The 21,328-nt window shown below is 55.7% G+C and overlaps 2 protein-coding genes across 2 annotated transcripts in view; both read right to left on the reverse strand.

The window, feature by feature from the left end:
* Positions 1–7,473, reverse strand: part of CELSR3 (cadherin EGF LAG seven-pass G-type receptor 3) — a 32,077-nt gene extending 24,604 nt beyond the window's left edge. Inside the window, exon 1 of the mRNA XM_074152500.1 lies at positions 4,344–7,473. Within this exon, the coding sequence (XP_074008601.1) occupies positions 4,344–7,473 (3,130 nt within the window). The remainder of the gene's footprint in view (positions 1–4,343) is intronic.
* A 4,695-nt stretch (positions 7,474–12,168) lies between these two features.
* Positions 12,169–21,328, reverse strand: part of NCKIPSD (NCK interacting protein with SH3 domain) — a 52,887-nt gene continuing 43,727 nt past the window's right edge. The window contains exons 10-14 of the mRNA XM_074151686.1: positions 19,307–19,387; positions 17,869–17,997; positions 16,170–16,262; positions 14,436–14,608; positions 12,169–13,836 (exon numbers count right to left, since the gene is read on the reverse strand). Of these exons, the coding sequence (XP_074007787.1) occupies positions 13,633–13,836; positions 14,436–14,608; positions 16,170–16,262; positions 17,869–17,997; positions 19,307–19,387 (680 nt within the window). The 3' untranslated portion in view covers positions 12,169–13,632. The remainder of the gene's footprint in view (positions 13,837–14,435; positions 14,609–16,169; positions 16,263–17,868; positions 17,998–19,306; positions 19,388–21,328) is intronic.

Below are 21,328 nucleotides of genomic sequence, written 5' to 3' on the forward strand. Positions count from 1 at the left end.
AGGGGAAAGCCACAAGCGTGGCTCAGCCATGCTTGGCATAAGATGTTCCCCAAGCCACCAGCAGCCTCGCATCCCTCCCTGAGGAACCACCAGCTCCCTTCTCAGCTGGAAGCTGAGCCATGTCTCCACTCCCTCTCTTCTCCCTTTGTCCTCTCCTCGCAGTTTGCCTCTCTGGCCAAGGCAAGCACCAGCTCGGTTTGAGCCCAGCTGCCCCCCACTCTCCTCTCTCTAGCTCATGGTTCACCCAGAAGCAGCCATGAGGCCTGAGGGACAGCTCTCGCTCTCCCCAAAGGCTGCTCAGTGCCCAGCAACAGGCAGGCAGACGTCCACCTGATTTATGGCTGTTATTAGGCCTTGGCTGATGTGATGCTGAGTCCTGGGGCAGGCTGGAGTCCAGCAACGCCTCCAGGGAGCAAGGAGGCCGTCGCCAAGGAAGAAGGCAGGCTGCCTGATGCCTTTGGCATCACCCAGCCCAGAGCAGGAAAGCCCAAGTGTCCCTTTCCTGGTTCCCCACAGCAATGTGGGGCCAGTCCTGGCCCTACAGCCCTGTCCCATAAGTCCCCTATAACACGCTGTCCCACCTCTGCATCGCACCCAGGGCTGCCCACCCCTCAGCTCTGTCCAAGGGAAAGCAGATGGTTAAGAGAATGACCCACTGCAAATGGGGGGGAAAAAATAAAGCTACCAAAAGAAAGCCCAAAGCTGACTGGAGGCACTGACCCCCCTGGGAGGCATTTTAATCACGAATGCTCAGCCTTTCTGATTAAATCCTGTGGCTGGAGAGCTGGTGCCTGGTGAATATTCATGCAGCAGAACTGAGGAGTCCTGGAAACATGCCTACAGGGACAGGAACAGAAAGAAGGGACACGAGAGGCTCTAACCCCCGTGCTGGGCAGCACCAGGTCATTGTGTTTGCACTTCCAAGACTGACAATTACCAGCTTCAAAAGCAATGAAGCTACAGAAAGAAGAGCTCTGGCCAGAGAGCGGGGTGAGCAGCAGACTCCTGGGGATCTGTGCTGTCAGCCTGGGAATGGAGCTCCAGGCCTGCACTGGAAACCTCTTGAGGAGAGCAGGGCTGCCGACCGCTGCCCAACAATCTCCTGGGTCTGCCAGGACAAGAACCCATCTCTCTTGTCACCCCCTGCTAGAGGCTCTCTGGATCCCTGGGCGGCACCCCAGCCTGCCATGCAGAACAAGCATGGGCTCCAGCCAACGCTCCACTCCAACAGCCTCCGAGCCACTAGCAGCGGTTCCCCTTCCCTTCCCTACAGCAAACATTTTGGCCTTCAGCCTCCCAGGGAGCTCCAGGGATTGAGAAGAAGGCAGCTCAGCTCAAACAGCTTCCTGACCCAGGGGGGCACACACCACTGTCCCTCATTTTGGGAGACCAGGAGCTCAGAAATAGGCTTTGGTGCATCACCACTTGCCCTGTCTTCAGAGCAGCAGAGTCAACATCCGAGACACACACCACTCTGACCCCAACACCCTGAGCAGCCAACTCAGAGATGGAGAAGGTGCTGTGGGGACAGATGGGGGTAGCTTTCACGTTTGCAGCTGAGGAACAGTAAAACACCTCCAGATGGAGAAGCTAGGAAAGGAGGAGAAAGGTATAGGTAAGGTGAACATTCCTCATCACTTCTGAAGGGCTTTGGCAGACCTCTCAAGATTTGGATGATGCTTGACAGGTTAAAAGATCTCAGAAGTAAATCAGACTCCCCTCACCCAGCACAGAGTATGAATGTCACTTTTCTGGTAGCCCTGAAGACACGGACTAAAATATAATAACAAAGACTTCTCCAAAACCATTCCCTAACCAGGAATGAAAATCCTTAAGTCTCCCACCCTAACTTTGTGGTCCGTACCTCCAGCTGTGATGGACCTAACAGGGGAGGAAGCTCCTGAGTTGTGAAAGCCAGGGCAGCTCTGAGACGTTACCTGGCTTGAAAAGACAGCTCTGATGCGTTCAGACATAGGACAAATGTGCTCGAGAGGGGTCTGCCCTGCCAGGCTGGGATTTTAGGCGAGACATCTTGGACAAATGGGTCCCCTCAGCAGGGCCAGCCCCTGGGCTGATGCCAAGGGGAGCTGTGGACAGTGAGGAGAACAGGGGCAATGCAGGCTTGCCGCCAGCCCAGCAGCCTGGCCCAGAGAAACCAGTCTGGAATGGTTTAAAATCAATATCATGTCAGTTTCCTGCAATGCCCTGATCTCACACAGTGCTGCCGGCCACAGACACAGCCCCATCACCCCACTGTCTTGCACCCTTGGTGGCCAAGAGCAGTTTTTAGCAGCCATAGGTGCTCACACGTCCACGAGAAGGTGGGGTCAGTTTTGAGGCTGTCGGTCCCTCTGGAAAGGCACTGGTTTGTGATGGCCCAAGTCTTCCCTGCCTCCTACAAGGGGCTGAGCTGAGAACACACACAGCTCACAGGCAGGCAAAAAGGCCCGTTGTCCTATGTTTTAGGGGGATCCAGCCTCCCTCAAAGGGACCATAAAGCTCACAGGCAGGTAGGGAAGCAGCTCCCTCCTCAGATGCTGGGTGACACTCAGGTCACCCACCTAGGTGCTACTGTTGCCTTCCTGCAGGAGGAAGGTGCTCCAGCGCGGTGTTGAGCTCAGGCAGACAAAGCAGCTGGGTCTGGATGTCCCGGCCAGCTCTGCAAACCCCCCTGCTCACCCTCCCCCTGCACACAGCGACAGCATGGGGCTGACGGGGCTACCAGCTGGGCGGGGGGCTTCAAACAATAAAGACAGAAAAACCAAAACCAGACCTCCAGAGCCAGTACCAAAGCCAACAAAAGACCCATTTTCCAGTGCCTCACTTCCCTCCCCGATACAGCTCTTCCCCTTCCATCTTCTCCCCTCCTTTGCGAGTGCACCTCTCCCCGTCTCCCCTCCTGCTGGAAGATGACGACACTCTAATTGCAAGGGCCCCCTGGCCGCGAGGTGGCTGGATGCAGGACTTCGGGACGTGATTGCCTTCTGCCTTTGTGCAGGGTTAAGTGTGCGAGGAGGCAGGGCTTGCATAAACACACTCGGGCTGAAGCTGGAAAGGTCAAAACCACCCCCCATCTCCAGAGATGGGCATCCTGCGGTTACAATTAACCCCCAAAGAGCCCCAATCCACCGACGGGCTGGTGCTGGCCACGCAGGATTGCCTTGAAGAGGTCTCCTCTTAAAGCCCTCGCTTCATCTTTTGAAAGAAATCCTCCCCCCTTGCTGAATAAGCTGGATAGAGAGAGGGAGAGGGTGGAAAGGGAGGGCAGCTGGTAGCTGATGGTCAAGGGAGCATCACGATGTAATGTACGGCTCCCCAGGCACTCTCGATAATTTCAGTGCTTGGCCCCTCCAAAGAGGGCTCTCGCCCTCCCTCCCCCGGAGCTGCTCCTCGGTTCAGCGATGGACGGATGCCTCCATTTCAGATCATGCATCCGCAAGCAAAGAAAGGCTGATGGTGAAGGCAAAGCTCAGGCAGCTGGGAGCTCCAGGTCCAAACCCCGCTTGCTCACAGACAAGCCCCTAGGTCCACCTCTGCCCTGCCCTCAGCTTGGCCGGAGGGGATGCCAACACTCCTCAAAGCCACCCTGGCAGCCACCGCAAGCATCTGCATTTGGACACTCTGGCAACACACACAACACGGGAGTTTTAAGCACCACGCTCCAAGGTTTGTTACACTGTCTCCCGTAGCACTAAGGTTGCAGAAAGGTGGTACCAGGGTTTTGTCCCGGTTTGCCCAAACCACGACAGTTTTAGAAGCCCCACCAGAAAGCACAGGTGCTGGTAGGTGCCACAGCCAGAATCCGGACTGAACCAATTGCTACCAGCAGACAGGTATTTTTAAGAGGGGTCCCTCCACGCCGAGTCCAATCCCTCCCTCCCAAGCACAGCCAGGGAAGCGTTAGGTCCCAGCAGGGAGAAGAGCCACCCAGGCTTGGGAGTGAAGCAGCATGCCAGCCCCTGGTCTGGCGGCTTGGCCACCCTGGGAACCAGCTGCTTGCCCAGCCAGAACCCTACAACACACACACCACAGCTTCACTGGTGACAGCACCTCCAAAGGTGTCTCACTAGCAGCTACGATCCTCACAGCTGAGTAACGATGCTTTGTTCTTGCAGACCACCTCCGGCCTTGGCCCCCTTACAAAGCGCTCCCCTGCAGCAATGTCCCCACTGCCCCCCTTCCCAGCCCCTCCGGCATTTCCTCGACTTGAAGCAATTCCCAGTTCAAATCTTCTTGCCTGTGCCCAACCTGCACCCCCAGCGCAGAACAGGCTGCCCAAGGGGGACCACACAGAACCCCCCCAATGGAACTGCACTGAAGGTTTAATGATTGTCACACCTTACCTGTGACGGTCACCAGCATGGAGGCCACAAGCGGACGGTTGTTGTCCAGCTTACGGCTCAGCCTCAGCTCCCCGCTCGATTGATTCACAATCAACAAGTGAAGTTCATTTCCCCGCTCAAAGGTGTAGAAGAGGCGGTCGGACACATCTGGGTCATAAGCTGGGACCTTCCCTATGACCCCTGAGGGGAAGGTGTTGGACTTATTGGACACATAGTTATTGAACAGGATCTGGAAGTTCTTGAGAACAGGGCTGTTGTCATTCTGGTCAATGAGTTTGATGTGGACTGTTGCTCTGCTGACCAGAGGGGCTGAGGTGGCTTGCACTACAATCACGTACTCGGGTTTCGTCTCATAATCCAGGTCTATCAAGGCTGTGAGCTCCCCAGAAAAGATGTCCATCTGGAATATCTCGGGGATGTTGCCTTCCACAATTTGGTACATGATCTGGGCATTGGGTCCCTCATCTGGGTCAACGGCTGTGATTTGGGCCACGACAGAGCCTACAATGCTGTTCTCCTTTACCAAGACCTCAAACTCTTCAGCGGGAAAGACAGGGGCATTGTCATTCACATCCTGAATGGTGACCTGGATATGGACAGGAGTTCTCTGAGGAGGGATGCCCCTGTCAACAGCGTAAGCAGTCAGCTCGTAGACGGGAACGTTCTCACGGTCCAGCCTGCGGACAGTGCGAATGATCCCTGAGGTGGGCTCTATGGTGAAGTCTCCGTCCCCATCCTCTCCGTTCTGGAAGGTGTACTGCACTCGCCCATTGGTGTGGGCATCCCGGTCAGTGGCAGAGATCTGGAGGACACTGGTGAAGGGAGGTGCATCCTCAGAGATCATTCCCTGGTAATGAGGGCTGACAAACTGAGGGGCATTGTCATTAACATCATTCACCATGATTTCAACATAGGTGGTGTCCGCTTTCTGGGGGATCCCATTGTCCTTGGCAGTGATAGCCAGTGTGTAGGTGACCTGGTCCTCATAGTCCAGTTCTGCCTGGAGAGTGATGGCTCCAGAGTCTGGATCAATGCGAAACTGAGGGACATTGTCTTCTAGATAGTATGTGATGCGGGCATTTTCCCCCACGTCATCGTCTGTGGCACTGATCACCACCGCAGTGCTGCCCACGGGCCGGTCCTCATTGATGCTCACAGAGTAGTGAGCACTCTGGAAGACGGGTCGGTGCGTGTTGGCATCGGTGATGTTGATGTGAACATGGCAGTTGTCACGCAGGGTGCGGTCGGAGGCCGTCACGGTGAGCACATAGCGCCTCTCCTGCTTGTAGTCCAACGGCAAAGAGAGAGTGATGAGCCCCATCCCACCCTGCGTGCTGATGGAGAAGCGGTTCCGCGTGTTGCCCCCTGTGATCTGGTAGGTGATGGCACTGTTCACATCCCGGTCAATCGCTGTGACGCTGAGGACACTGGTGCCCACAGCTGCATCCTCGTTCAGGCGGATGAAGTACTCCTTCTGGGTAAACTCAGGACGGTTGTCATTGACATCCATGACAGTGATGGTGACACTGGCAGAGGCAGATAAAGATGGAGAGCCGTGGTCTCGAGCCTCTACCCCAAAAAAATAGTGCTCAACCGACTCCCGGTCCAAGGGCCCGCTGACCGTGATCCACCCCGTGGCACTGTTCACCACAAAGGGTGTGTCGGCCGAGACCCCCGTCAGCTTGTACTCCAGGCGTGAGTTCTCACCATAGTCTGCGTCCACAGCCTGGATGTGGATGACAGAGTGGCCGAGAGGAGCATTCTCCAGGACAGAGATTTGGAAAGGTGTGCTGACAAAGATGGGGGCATGGTCGTTGATGTCCACCACCTGGATGCTGACCATGCCGGTGTTGTTAGAGAGGGGAGGGCGTCCCGCGTCCTGAGCCCGAATCCTCAGGGCGTACTCCCGCTCCACTTCAAAATCCAGCGGGGCCACCACCTGTATCTCCCCAGTGATGCTGTCAATGGAAAACTGGCCCCGGCTGTTCCCGCTGATGATGTTGTAGTGGACCAGCGCGTTGTTGTCCTTGTCCAGGTCCGTGGCAGTGACACGCAGGATCTCAGTGTGGGGCCGTATGTCCTCCCTCACCTGGACGATGTAGCGCTTCTCACTGAACTGAGGGGTGTTGTCGTTCTCATCAAGAACCGTGATGTAGACCTTGACCGTGGCAGAGCGGGGCCCCGGCTCCCTCCCTTGGTCGTTGGCCTCCACCACCAAGGAGTACCTCTCCATCTTCTCCCTGTCCACCGGCCCACTGGTGGTGATGAGACCGGAGCGGGGATCGATCTCAAAGACGGCGTGGGCAGCCCGCTCGTTGACGAAGCGGTAGCGAATGTTGGCATTGGGCGGGGAGTCGACGTCAGTGGCCCGCAACTGCAGGATGGGGTATCCCTCCTCTACGTTCTCCCGGATGGTCTCCCGGTACTCGCCCTGCTCAAAGACCGGGTCGTGGTCGTTGCGGTCAGCCACGGCGATGGCCACCATGGTGGTGGCGGAAAGCCGGGGCGCCCCGTGGTCGGTGGCCGTCACGCGGAAGTAGTGGAGCTCCATGCTCTCCCGGTCGAGGGCCTGGGTGGTGGTGATGAGCCCGGCCCGCGGGTCGATGCTGAAGAGCTCCAGCGAGCGGCTATTCATCAGGGCATCCATGGAGTACACCAGCCGCCCCGCCTCGCCCCCGTCGGGGTCCTGGGCCGTCACCGCCACCACCGCCGTCCCCGCCGGCTGGTTCTCCGCCACCTCCGCCTGGTAGTTGTACTGGGGGAACAGCGGGTGCCGGTTGGGGGCCGAGCGCCGGCCCCGCCGCCCCGGGGACGGAGCCGGGGCGGGCAGCGGGCGCGGCGGGGCGGCGCGGGGCGGGCAGCGCCAGGGGGACCGGCGGCGCGGCGGGGCGGGCAGCCCCGGGGGCACCGCCACCGCCCAGCAGGGCACGGCGGCCGGGCAGCCCCCACGGGACGGCAGCGCCCAGCCCGGCGGCGGCGCGGCGGCCCCCAGCCCGGGGGGGAACAAAGGGAGCAGCAGCAGCGGCGGTAGCAGTAGCAGCAGCAGCAGCGGAGGCGGCCCCCGTTGGTGGTGGCAGCAGCAGCGGCGGCGGCGGCGGCTCGGGGCGGCCACCGGTTCCTCCGCCGCCATGGTGGCTCGGCGGCCGCCGCCCGGCCCGGGCGCACGGCGGCTGGGCTCGGCGCCGCCCCCGCCTAGCGGCGGCGATGGCCGCCCCCCGCGCCGCTGCGCCCCGCCGCTGCTGCTGCTGCCGGGGGTGGCGGTGGCGGCGGCTCCTCCCGCAGCCCCAACATGGCTCCCGCCGCCCCGCCCCGCCCCGCTCCGCCCCCGCCCCGCGCCCCCGCCCGCCCCGCCGCCGCCATCTTGAGGGAGGGCGGGCAGCTCCTCCGCCCGGCCGCGGCAGGGGCGCCTCTCCGGGCCACCGGCCGGGGGGGGACCCTGCGCAGCGCGGAGGGGCATCCCCGCTGAGGGGGGTAACGGGCACCGTGCGAAGGACACGTCCCCTCGAGTGAGGGACCGGGACCCTGCTGTCAGCCCTGCCACGGGCTGTGCGGGGGTGCCGCCGCCATGTGTGGCACAGCAGCCCCGGTGCCGGGTCTGCCCACCCTCGAGTGAGACCTGCCGGCCATCGTGCAGGGTGCGGGAGGCACACTAGCCCCCCACGGCAGTCATGCCGGCCCTCACAGGAGGCGCGCTGCCAGGCAAGGCGAGCTGCCTGCCCACACAACCCGCCTCCCCCTGGGGCTCACAGCCACCCACCCGTGGCTGCCCCTGCAGGGCCCGGCGGTGCCGGATCCAGTGGTGGCCACCGGCACCATAGCACAGGCCGGGGTTGGGATGTGAGGGGCCACGTCCCAGCTGGCCCCCAGTCCTGCCCGGCGGGATGCTTGCCTGCACCTCAGGCAGGGGGTCTCCGAGCCTCTCGGCTGCAAGCAGAGCTGGGTGGGCGGGGGTCCCGGGGCCCACGGACGCCGACCTTCAGCACCCACCTCCGCTTACGCCCACCAACACCGCTGCTGTGGCAACTGCCGCTGCGCCAGGTGGCAAGCAGGGTCCTTGTGCCACTGCTCACGTCACTGCTGGTGCTTTGCAGCCCTAAGGGCTCCCCTCCGCCCGCCCATGCCCGCCCGCAGCACCGAGTTTGGCATCTTCAGGGATAGGTTTTTTACTGCGTGTGTGAGAAAGAGCATCCCCAGGCCCCTGCAGCAGCGTCACAGCCCCTGCCGCTCCGCTCCGCCACCCGCGGGCACCCCGAGCTTTAGCTGTCGCGCCCCCATGCCCGATGCAGGCCTTGGCCACCCCCGCTTACCAAGTGAGGCATCAACGCTGGGGAGAAAGCTGCAGGTTTTTCTTCCAGCATCCATGAAAAAAAAAACCCAACATTTTTCCAAGGAAAATTGAGGTTGGGGCACCACCTTGCATCAGGGTGGTTCATTGGCGCATCAGCCTTGCAACTTAGCTGTTGGTTTGATCTCAATCAACTAATATCGCAGCCTAATCCACTGAAGCTTGTAATAGGCTTAGGAATAACAGGGGTTTACGTCCTCATTAGCCTTCACTGTGCTGAGGTGGGGGGAAGCATCCTCGGGCACATCCTGCTGGAGAAGAAGGGAGCCCAAAGCATGGTGACTGGGTCACGTGCTGGGGAAGAAAGAGGCGTTTTGGGGAGAGAAATAGAGTAAATTTGGGAGATGGGGGGAATTTAGAATGGGGAGGGAAGGGCAGAGAGTACACAGGACACGCGGTGCTTCCATGCACATCTCAGCTCCAGGGGGGCTGTGAGAGCCCCCGTGCCGCTATGCTGGGTGGGCTGTGGTTCAGGGAGCAGGGGGACCCCCCTGCCAACACCGCAGCCAGGCTGGCACCCCCCGGCCCCCCTTGTACAGCCCCTGCATAGCTCCCCCAAAAGATGTACGAGTAACAGTGGGATGGATTCACAGCGGAGATGCGGCTCCTCTGCTCGCTCAGCCCTCGCTCCCCACACCGCAGGAGCCGCTCGCACTCTCCAACACTCCTGGGGAGCCAAACACGCTCCCACCCCATGGGAAAACTAGTGGGGCTGTGCAAGGTGCCGCGGGCCCTCGGCAGAAATATGAGTGGCCACTTTGGAGCCGCACGCACAGGGCAGGCCACCTGCACAGCAAGGAGGAGGTCAGAGGAGACACGTTGACCCCTGAGCATAGCGGGTCCCCAGCTGCCATTGCCTTGGTGGTGGCCTCTGCACCAGCTGCACCCCACATGCTGCCGCCGCTGTGCTGAACGCCGGCGTTACCAGCGCTTTGCCTCTGTCCTATACCCCCTCTTCCTGTGCTTCCCTGCCAGACATGGCCACCACCAGCTCTCACCCGGCTTCAGTTCCACCGATGGTGACAGATGGCCCCCTATCCATTATTGTTAGTGTAAATGAGGGGGTGGGAGGAGCACATGCTGCCCACCGACAGGGGGTTTGACTGCAAGTAGGCTCCCACTCCCAGGGTGGAAACCAAAGGAACACAAAGCGGGGTCTGCAACATGGCCAGCAGGTCTCCAAACCACCTTGCACCACCCTCACAGCTGCTGCCTCCCTTCCACCACCATCACCTACACAGAAGCCAAGGCCCGGCTACCACTCCGGCAGTGGCAGGGTGAGCAGAGCAGGCAGGGCTTGTCCTTGCCCCCGTGCCTGGCCTGAGCACGTGTTTTAGGGCCACCACAGGAAATGCCAAGCAGGCCCTAAAGCTGCGGTTAGTGGGGCTCGGCACGTGCCGGAGAGACCTTCCCATGGTGCTTACACAAGGCTGGGGGCTGGCACCTGGTGGGTGTGGATTTCTAAGCCTCCGGAGAAGCTGGCATGTTAATTTATAAACTCCGTAGGATTCCTGAACATGGGTAGTCTGCTATGATTAACAACTCAGCCACCACAAAACGCCTCCAGCTTGGCTGGTCCAGCACCAGCACTGACGGGTACCCTGGGGTGATGCATGTTCTCCCCCTCCAGGTGCCCAGCCGGGCCCCCCCAGCCCCGTTAGGCCAACACCGGAGCAGCCTCGGCCCCGGGCGCAACTCACGCAAGAAACCCCATCTGATAAAGGGGTCGCAGCACCCACCTACGACAGGAACCCGCCGGCTTCACCGTTATACATCCCTCCTCAAACTGGGGATTTGCCGTCAAGAAACCCAATCAGGAGAGAGGCGATACTTTTGAAAAAATGATGAAGGCTTTCAAGTTTATTTGTTCCAATTACCCAGCTGACAGCTCAGGGGAGGAGGAGAAAATCATCAGGGTATTACTGCCACAAAAGAGTTGTAATTTAATAATTCCAGACAATAAAGCAGAGGTGTGGGTCACAGGCAGCGCGTCGCTCCCCCCGCGCCAGCCCCCCAACACCCCTCACTGCTGCACCGCAACAAAAACACACCGATACGAAGAGATACTGCTCTAATAGCAGCCTATTACTGCTAATGGAAATGCAAGCGTGTTATCTGCGCCTGTCACCCACACACGGAGCAGGAACCACTGAGCAGGCTTGGGGATAATGAGTTTACACGCTGCGGTTTGATTCCCTGCCATGCGCAAAGGCCCTCCCTGGGCAGGGGGTGCAGCTCTCCCCCAGGACGCCCCACAGCAGGCTGCCCCCGAGTCCTTCCAGCCCTGGCTGTGGCAACAGCATGGGGGTGGTGCAGAAGGGGTCATGCTTAACTGTGCAGCAGGGACACGGGGTGAGGGACCCCCAGGGGATGGCAATGGCTCAGGAGCCACCAGCTCTGCCTTTTCAGGCTCAGTCCAGCCAGGGCTCTCTGCTGTCGTCAAATGCTTTGCCCAGGCAGTGCTCCTGGCCAGCAGAGCCCATGGGTCCTGCCCGCTTCTGGGCTTCTGCTGGGCTCTGGGCTTGCCCCAGCCTGGCACTGCAAAGCCTGGGCTGCATCACTGAGGGCAAGTGCCAAAGGAACACCCCACCGCTGCAGCAGAAGCTCAGCAGCTCAGGGAGATGTGCAACCATTCGTCACACAGAACAAGGGGGCACAGGAGAGCCACCACGGGGTGGGCACCCATAGGCACTGGCAGCCCTCACCTATCATGATTTCCCACCCCCAAGGTGTGCAGCTTGAAACACTGCAAGGCCACAAGCCTGGGCACCTGGGAGACACTGGCCAAAGAGGCAGGAGCTGGGACGCAGCCCTAGCCCCATTCCTGCAGGCAGCCGTGCTTGGTGCAGCCCCCATGTTTGGGGAGGGCACAGCCTGCACATGGCATTGACACCCCTACTCTCGGCCCAGGCTATAGCCCATTGCCCAGCTGGCAGCCAGGAGCAGAGACCACCTTCCCTGCTGGTGCTTTATCCAGCACCTGCCACCCTCCCACCACACCCCCCCCCACCATCCAAGGCACCCCCTGAAGCACCGCGTGCAGGGCTGAGGTTTGGGAAGAGACATCCGCAGCCAAAGCGCGACTCATTAGCACCCGACACAGGCTGTTAAACCCTCGCTGCACGGGCTCGCTGCCTCGGCAGCTCTGCTGGGAGCCAGCTGAGGCTGCACGTGCCTTGCGGGAAGCGAACGGCCGAGTCCAGCTCTGCCAAACCCTTAATCTGGAGCAGCGATGCCAGGCAGGCCCACGGGGGCAATGGCTGTGCCCCCAGCAAGGGCTGCTGCCCTCCACCCTCCTCTTCTGCCAGTAACGTGGTAGGAAAACACAACGCAAGGAGCTGAGTGTGGGAAAACTACTGCATTGATTTGAAGATCAGCACCCACCGCTGTGCCTTAAAGGGCAGCGGGCACCCAAGCTGCCCCCACCACTTCTGTCCCCCCATGACAGGACGGGGCAGGCAGGGCTACGTTCACAGAAGTCCAGTTTAAGACATTTTTATTCCTCTGCATGTTACACTTAGTGTTTAAGAAAATACAGGATCCCTTTGGACATTCATACATTTTTACAGGGGAAAAATAGGTTTCTCTACAGGGTGGTTATTAAGCTTGGGCATTCCCAGGCTGACTTCAGGAGGTCCTCGTGCCCCCTGGTTGCCAGACCACCCCCCTCCATTCCTCAGCATCACTGCCCCAGGGCCCAGAGTCCAGGCCTGAAGAGCAGAGCTCGTGTCATCGCCTCAAGCTAAAAAAAAAATAAAAAATACAGTGCCTAGTATTTCCAGTTCCACTTTCCAATAGCTCCTACACTGGATACTGCAAAGGAAGAGCTGGGGACAGGGAGTGACCAGACTGCGTACACAAATATTTAAGAGACCCACGTTAGTGTGTGTGTGACTATCTGTAACAGGGAAACAGGTTAATCCCGTTTTCTAGAAACCTAAAGGAAATATAAATAAGGGTTCCCCACACTCGTGCATAGTCACAAACAGCTACTGGACACCAGGCTCACGCTGCCTCTGAGCGCTGCCACCTGGGGAGGGAGGGCAGCAAGGCAGAGCTACTATGAAGCTCAAGGCAAGAAATCCACACGCTGCACGAAGAGAACGTGCCGGCCCACGCACAGCCCCTCTGCTGGGGGCCACACTGCGAGAGAGGTGGCAAGCGGCGGCTTTCACTTGGCAGGACACGTCTTTGCGCTGTGTCCGGCCCAAAGGCTTTTTAAGGGCAGCGTCACCTACGTGGTCATTACTTCTAGGCTGCCAGTGTGCAAGAAATTCAGATTTAAATATCACTATAGAAAGCAGGTTGAAAAAAGCAGCTGCTGGGGCAAGACCTCTATGAGCTCTAGGTGGGCTGCTACCCAGAGGCAAAGCTGAGGGCCAGGAGGGAGTGAAAGGCTCACCAGACGAGGCGTTAGACAGCGAGCGAGCTACCTCCCCTTGGCAGGGCTGCAGCACATTGGCACTAGCAGCAGAAAACAAAACAGATGTTACGAAAGCTTCTTCCAAGTACCAGCGGACTCCACTTGGTCACTGCAGGGGGAGAGATGCACATGGAAAAGAAGTGATACCCTAAGGCAAAGGCCTTTCTCTTCGGGACCTTGGGACACCAGCGCAGCTAAACATCCCCCCCACCCCGGCTGCTAAGTCCCTCCCCAGCTCTCTGCCCTTCCCACTAACACCAGCTGCCTAAATACCCCCTGCCCGAGTCCTGCAGGCAAACCACGCACCAGCACCCACCCTCTCTGACTCCCCCCGAGCTCCAGGCCCTGGGGGCACCCCATGTCCTTTCTGACGCTGGCGTTTCTAAAGGGACAGTGAACGCTGTCCTAACCTTAGGCCTCGCATGGAGGGATATAAGGTATGGAAGGGAACGGGGAGAAAGTGTCAACAAGGGACGTCATCGATCCAAGTGGTTCTAACTCCAGTCCAAGCTGAGGGGCGGTTAGCTGGTACCGGGAGAGATTTCTGGGAACTCCTTGTAAATCTCCAAGATGATCAGTTTGTCCATCTGGCACTGCTGGCCCTCCTCCTCCTCCCCCAGGATGCGCTGCAAGATGCCCTGCAGGTCAGCGAGGCGGTGCTGGTGCTGCAGATAGGGTGTGGAGCGGATGATGGCGTGCATCAGAGAGAGATACTCCATCCTCAGCTGCCAAGTGGGAGGGGAGACAAAACACAGAGCACAATGAAAGATTTAAAGTGAGATAAACAAGCATGCCAGCCTCCATTACAGCGTGAGCACAGGAACAGCTGCTGCTGCACCACCAGCCAGAGAGTGACTCCAGGGGCACCTGCTTTTCTTTAAGGCTCATTAGTAGCTATGGACAACTCTGCTTTTCCCACAGCAACCCAGTGCTGCTCTTCACCCGCTCTCAAACACGTGCACATCCCCTGCCTCTTGCAATACCAAAACAGAGAGATCCCTCCTACTTGTACTACTCACTGAGGGTCCCTGTTCCCAAAAGTCCCTAGACAGAAGGATGCAGACCACTAGCAGCCTGGAAGATCTTTCTCCAAACACACCTTTCTACTGCTATGTGCCAGGCAGGATAAAACCTGCCCCTCCCTCCCCTCCCCTCCCCCCCCTTCCTCCTCAGCCCCCAGAGTTGATTTGAGCACCCAGAAACGTGCCCACCCCAGGACTCCACTCTTGCCTGCATCAGAACAGGCCCCATGGAGGGCCAGGAGAAACACCGCTGCTTTGGGACTGTGCTCCCTTCCCCAGTGCCTATGGGTTACTGTAAGCACCTTGTCTCCTGGGGAGAGATCCGCAATCTGCCGCACCAGGATGTCTATCAGGACCATCATGTCCGTGTGGTAGAAAATGCTGGCTGTGTCCTTGCTGGCAAAGATGTCCTGCAGAAACTTCAGCACTGAGTGCGGTGGCTGAGGCTGGTGCTTGAAGATACAAACTGGATCATCTGGGGGAGGCAGAGAGATTGTGCTGAGCCACACGCTCCCTATTGCCCCCATCCTCCACCTTCAGTGCACACCCCTTTGTTAGATCCTTCATAGATTAGGCTTTGGAGAGGAGGCTGCCCCTGGCCTTGGCCAGCTACTCCCTGCCCGTGGCTCGGTTTTGTGCTGGCAGTGCCTTGCACAAAGCTGCGTAATCAGGATGGCAGCTCTGCAGGGTACCAAGCCCAGACCAAACTCATTAGCATTAGCATTAATCATTGTTTATGTTTCACCTACCACCCCAGGTAAGACCTCATTAACACATTGCCTCTCAATGCCTCCCCTTTTTGCTCAACAGCTACCACTCATTTTCTCCCCAGTTTATTAAGCCTGGTCCAATGACTCCTCTGAAAAGCCCATCAGAGCCCATACCAGAAACGAGCTTTCACCACAGAGACCAGGCTAGTACCATCCCACAAGCAAGAAAAGAAACGCTTCCAAGTTTAAATGAGCCGCCACATCCTATTCTCTTCTAAAACACGTCCCTGCAGACCCCAGGAGGGGTTCTCGGACACTGCAGCCCCTCCTCCCCCCCCAGCAGTTGTCAGGAAGGCAGGCATAAGGCATCTTCATTAGGTTGTGGCCCCCCTCTTTCTTCCCTCAATCCCTCGAAGTAAGGTGATCCCTGCAGGGAATCCGGCAGGGAAAGGACTAAACAAAGGCTTTGGGAGGAGGCCAGACAGAAGAGCACTGAGATGCCGGCTGCCCTCAAGCTGATATAGTGTGGAGATAGTGATTTGCAACCCCAAAGAGAACTAAAGCCAAGAGTAAGATGAGCTGCAAGCATCACAGGATGAGTTATTTACCCGCAAATCAACAAATGGATCTCAGGCAGCAAAGCCCCTGTGCTCCAGAAGGTATTAGAAAGCACAATAGTGGCATGCAGCACCGGCAGAAATACCTGGCACTGCTCTTCCTGCGGAGATCTCCAGCTTTCTAGCAATCTGCTTTGCAAAAGCTCTACACGTACAGTGGATTTCACTCTACACCTGGAGCGGACACAAAGCTAACCCTCTGCCGGTGATTCTGAAATAGGAAGTTCCACTCTAAGCAGCGTTTCGGAAGACAAGACCTCCCTCTGGATCTGTCGCCCGAGGCAGATGGTTGCCAGCACAGCCTGAGGTTTGTGTGCCAGCACTGAGGGAGTCCTGTCTGTCCAAGGACAGGAGTGGCCCAGGACCAGCTTTCCTCCCAGACTAGAGCTTGCCTATGTTGCAGCCAGCCACACCATGAGATGGGGTTGATCTGACCCAGAAGTACATGGAAACGGCAGCCCAGAGGCCTCTTCTCTCTTCCTAGATGCCATCAGCGTCACTTTCTTCTTTGTGCAGCTCCAACCTCATCCAGGCAGCCTGTCACCCCCATAAACTCACAAGGAAGCAGCACGTCCCGACTGAGCCGACAGCTCCTCAGCTACCTGCATCCCCGACACATCCCACCCCTTAATGAGCCACGGGCTCCTCTCCCTGCGTCACCATTAGCTGCACCCCCTGCCAGGCGTGGAATAGTGCTGCAAACACTCACCTCCCCTGTTCAGCAGCAGCAGCAGCTTTTCTGTGAAAGTCTTGACATTCGAGTGCTTACTTATTGTAGTCATGATCACACTGTGTTCTGGAACTAAGGAAGAAATCTGTTCAGCACATCCCTTTGTTTCCTGAAGGCCACAGTAATAATAAAAAAAACCCCACAACCATAGTGGAGAGCTCCTATTTCACATCACTGCTCTGCGGAGCTTTGCGGAACCACAGTCTATCAGCTCCATGAAAAGTTTCAGCCCCACAGAGCGGGCAGGCAGGGAAAGGGAAGGTGAAATAAATCTGGAAACAACACATGAAACACTTGGGACTTTGTGCTTTCTGTGTGGATCTGATTCACACGTGGGCTCCAGTCCTGCCAGCCAAATGCTGTGAAATACCTTGCAAAGGCTTTATGTTGTCAAACATCACCTCTGCTCACAGCCCTCTGAAGCCAAGGGCTCTGCGCTCTGTTATCTTCTTACTTCATATCAGCAGCCCCTCACATCAGAGCATCAGTATAAAATGCTTTTAGGAGAGGTTTTTAACTAATGCTGCACCACTGAACTGTAAGATAGATTAATCTTGCAGACAGAGGAACAAAAAAATTCAATCCACTAATAAGCAACCTGAACATCGTTTAACATGTTCTTAGCATCAGAGAACAAGTCACTGCTCTTGGCTACACCCCAGGTGGGCAATAATCCCCCAGAAACACACTGCCTGTCATGCATTATTGCCTAATTACTGCAGCCAGGAAGTATATGGGTAAGTGTGAGAAGGGGTAATGAATGAAAGCAGCAGAGACTATACTTAATCAGTCTCTGTGCAATCAACTTTCACATGAAATTAGAAACTTTCACATAAATTTTAATGAAGCACAACTCAAAATAACAGGTAAATTACTGGACACATCCTTGCTGCTTTATCCTCCCCTCTCTCCATGAAGCCAAGGATAAAGCCATGAAGCAGAACAAGAGGAAGTAATTAACTAAAGACAGTTGGAGGAACAGGAGATTTTGGGTTAAGGAGTGGCCTCTCTTAGCAGGACCTGGAACTACTCTCCAGTCTTCCAACAACAGGCTTCAAAACTCGCAGAGAGTTTTGAAGCGAGAGGGCAAATGCCCTCCTCTAGGGACCAGACGTGTTGTCTGTTCTCAAGGAGCTCAGCCAGGGAGGGAGGATGGAGGATGAGAGCACTCAGGAGAGGGTGCAGCTCGGGCCAACGTTGAAGAGCCTGGCCGAAACACTTGGGCACTGAGTGAGCTTAAAGAGATGCAGATGGGTAAGCAGGTTTGCCAAGACCTACAGAAGGCAGAGGACTTTCTTTCTGGACGTGTACCGAGAAATGCCTGCTGAAGCATTTTCTCTTCCAAATCAGCTGTGCCTGCGAGTTAACCCCACTCATGTTCTGCAAGTGCAGCCCAGCAACTGCTTTGATCCAGGCAGTGTGGAAGTACAGAGAGAAATCTGCTGGGCTTCACAGAACTGCTGTGCCCAAGGGTCAGTTGGTTGGACATGGGCTCTCAGACAGGTTTTTCCTCTAGGATTTTGCACAATATTTAAACATGGTGTATTTCCAGAGGCTAGGGGAGCTGCAGAGGTTATCATAGCACCATGAAGACCCAGTAAGATACTCCCTCCCCATTCTTCACGCCCTCACTCCAGACCACTGAATTCCAGCCAAGGCAAAGCAGTACCAAACCGACCTGGAATGTGGAGATTGAAGGCCAGAAGAACATTGACAAATAAGTCAGGCAGCTGGTCGGTGGTGTCCGAGGGCAGCCCGTCCTCAATCACATCCAGCAGGAACTGCACAAACTGAGAGTTGAGATGTTCTGCGCAAGGAGAAAGAGGGGCATTTACAGCACAGTGAAAATAAACCGAGCAACAAGGGACCACGTAAGCCAGTTCTCCGTGCTTTTACACTTAAAAAACCATTAGTGGAGTGCCAGTGTCAGCCTCCTGGGAATTAGCAACCCTGCAAGTGGACGAGACAGACTACCGAGGTGTCTTTGTGCAAGAGACAAGTGGCTCAGAGAGCTATCCACAGTGCAGGGGAACGCTGGAAGTTGGTCCCCCACTGACAATTTTTTTTGAGTAAATAAAACACCAAATCCTGCTCTAGCTGTTGTTGCAGCATCACCGCTGCAAATGAAGGCTTCAGGTAGGAAAATATTTGTATTCCTGACCACTGGTTTAATCCATCTATAAAAAAAAATATGTAATCATCCAGATCATTAGTAATAACCCATTTTTCAATTTAGCTATTAGGAAAGCTCAGGAGCTCATGCAAATAAGTCCACCTGCAGGAAATAATTGTCAGGGTTACACGAGGAGAGAAAAGCAGGAGGTATGGAGGCTCACTCCACAGTCTCTACTGCACCAGCTTAAATCTTGTATGTGTTTACTGGGGTGTTAAGGTGAAGCTGCTGAGGAGATGCTTATAGAAATTTGTACTGCATTTCTAGGAAAACTGAGCCCAGAGTTTCCCAAACACAGGGAACACAATATGGCCTGGGGAAGAAGCCAAATGGCAGGGCTTTCTGGCTGAAGGTTGGAATGAAAGGACAGAGGATAAAACAGGCAGATCTGGCACAACGTTTGCCCTTCCGTACTGACTGTAATACCCTTAATCATCTCCACTTTCCCTAAGAGCTTGAAATACACAGGGTGGCACTGTCCTGTTAGAAGGGAGACCAGGAAGGGGCCATGTTATGCAGCTGACAGCTTTAGTGGGTGTTCATTGAGCGATCCGGGCTCTCAGCCTCATCAGCAGACAGAACGTCTCCAAGGCAAGTAAGGAGTGTGTGCTTTCATGCAGGGCAGAGGCAAAACAAAATGCTGCTTAGTCACAGTGATGGGCAAATCCACCTCTTCTGCAGCACGGCATCAGTCCTCCACTGCCCTAACCCAGATCTGTGCTGCTTTCTCTGGAAATCTGGCATCTCAGCCCAATGTTTCAGCAGCCAGGCTCTATTGATAAAGAGCAGACTTTACTCTTGCCCTGCTCGTGCTGGGCTTTCCCCTAGCTGTCCCCACCTTGGCCACCAGGAAAGGTCCCTTCCCTGTGTCTGCTGGCATGCCCTAGATGTCCCACCATCAGCTCTGCTGCCCCACCCAGCTGTAAGCACGAGCTGCTCTTACCATAGTGATGATATGGCAGGGGCTCCCCCATGGAGAACATCATTGCCAGCACCAGTGCAGAGTAGCACATCTTTTGATGATCTGCAAGGTAAAAGGTCCTGCCATTAGTTCTTCTGAGGATGTGAAACACTGTTCCCCAGCTGCAGCTGGGAAGTCACACATTTAATACAGACAATTAACACTGATTAGACTGCTCCTCATTCCTGTATTTACTGAGCTATAAGGGTGTTTTTTCCCCTGTTTAAGCACACCACACGCCTTCTGTGCCATGCGTTTCCAAAGCAATTTAAAAATAATCACAACAAGAATTCTCAATTTTTTTTTTCTCCCTTCACTTAAGAGGATCTGGCCAAACTTGATCTGAATAATTAAAAACCTCCCCTGCACAGTCCCAGGACACATCCCATAGTTATGCAATTACTGAACCCAAAAAAGCATCCATCTGGCCACCTTGAAATACTGCCTGTTCCAACCAACACCACCCCCGGACAGCCACACTGCTTGTCACTGTCTCCGCATTGCTCTGCTCTGCTTTCGCTACCTCAGCTCTGCCTGGGGGTATAGAAGGTCTCTGGGGAGGCCAGATCACTGCTCACGACTTGGGCTGTGCATCTGCCCACCTCCCAGGCCACGCATGTCTCCAGCATCAATATGTCCCCCAGCCTGCTAGTCCAACACAATTCTCGCTGGCAGCAGCTATACGTGAATGCTCCACAGAACCACAGCCGGTGCCTTTCCTGAATTTTAATTAACAGATACCCCTCAATAGGCATTTGCAGAAGAAAAAAGACATGGAATAGGATCTGTGTCATCACCAAATGTAGCCTCCATCCAGTTCAGCAAGTCTGAAGATGATAGGAAAAGGAGTATTATTTTTATAAAGTAGGTTACCATGCATACTGTCTAAATAAAGTTCAGCTACATCTGCCAGAAAGAGCCTAAGGGCACTTGTTACAAGGAAAGTGAGAGTGCATTTATAAAAAACTGACCCAAACTGCTTTTCACTAGAGGAAAAAAAAGTCCCTTCAAGTACGCTGCGTCTCCCAGCAGTACCACTTCCCTGCACGATACATGCTGGTTCCAGTACCCCCTCCAAACCCTTTAAGACATTTCACTTCCCTGTGCACAAATCGATCTGTCTCTAAGCACCTGCACCCTGCAGTTTGGTTTTGACTGCACAGGCTGATGCCTTCAGTGTTTCCCAGTACTCCTGGGCTTGGCCAAAGGACTTGCAACACTTGGCAGCTCTCATATTTACTGTTAGCACAGGGGGAAAAACGCTTGTGAATCATTCCAGCCTCATGCCCCTGGAATGTCAGCTCCACGAGCAAAGCCTCTATAAACAAAGAACGTGCAGACTTCATCAGAGCTCCACAAGATGCTAGAGTTTTCAAATAGCAAATACTTTCAGTAAAAATAGAACATTTGGGGCTTAACGAGAGACACTACAGCGTTAACAAGATTAAGGGTTTGTAGGAGAACACTCTAGACCATGTGGCAGCAAAGGAAAGCTGGAAACTGCTGTTTACTCTTGGGTAAACAGAGAGGGAGGATATTCAATGGCTTACATACAATTCATACTTATGTAAGAACCCCTCAGCTATAAGGTGTCAGTGATGCCAAAGCTCACTGTAGCAGAAAAAGCATCTGACAAACTGTTTACCATATGATTTCTTCATTCTTTCCTCCACAGCTTCAGGAGTTGGGTATCAGAGGCAGGATACAGCAGTAGGTAGACTCAGGGACCTGCTGTCTCTATGTTCCTCGTAAGGCTTTCATGAACGAAACATTTTTTCTCATCGCATCAGGAGCGATGAAATAATGATCTGAGAACCAGAAGCCAGTGATAAACTTGTGGTTGTAGCAAATATGGAGGAAGAGATGAATTAGAGATGGGAGGGGGGAGTGTAGTTTTACATGTCTTTGGCCCATCTGCCATGAACTGATGTCCATTCATCTCTGTTGACAGCAGACTTCACTACTAGGTGGCAAATCTTGTCATATTTGCCTAATGATGCCAAA

Source organism: Numenius arquata, chromosome 8 (assembly GCF_964106895.1).
Source record: "Numenius arquata chromosome 8, bNumArq3.hap1.1, whole genome shotgun sequence".
NCBI classification, from domain to species: Eukaryota; Metazoa; Chordata; class Aves; order Charadriiformes; family Scolopacidae; genus Numenius; species Numenius arquata.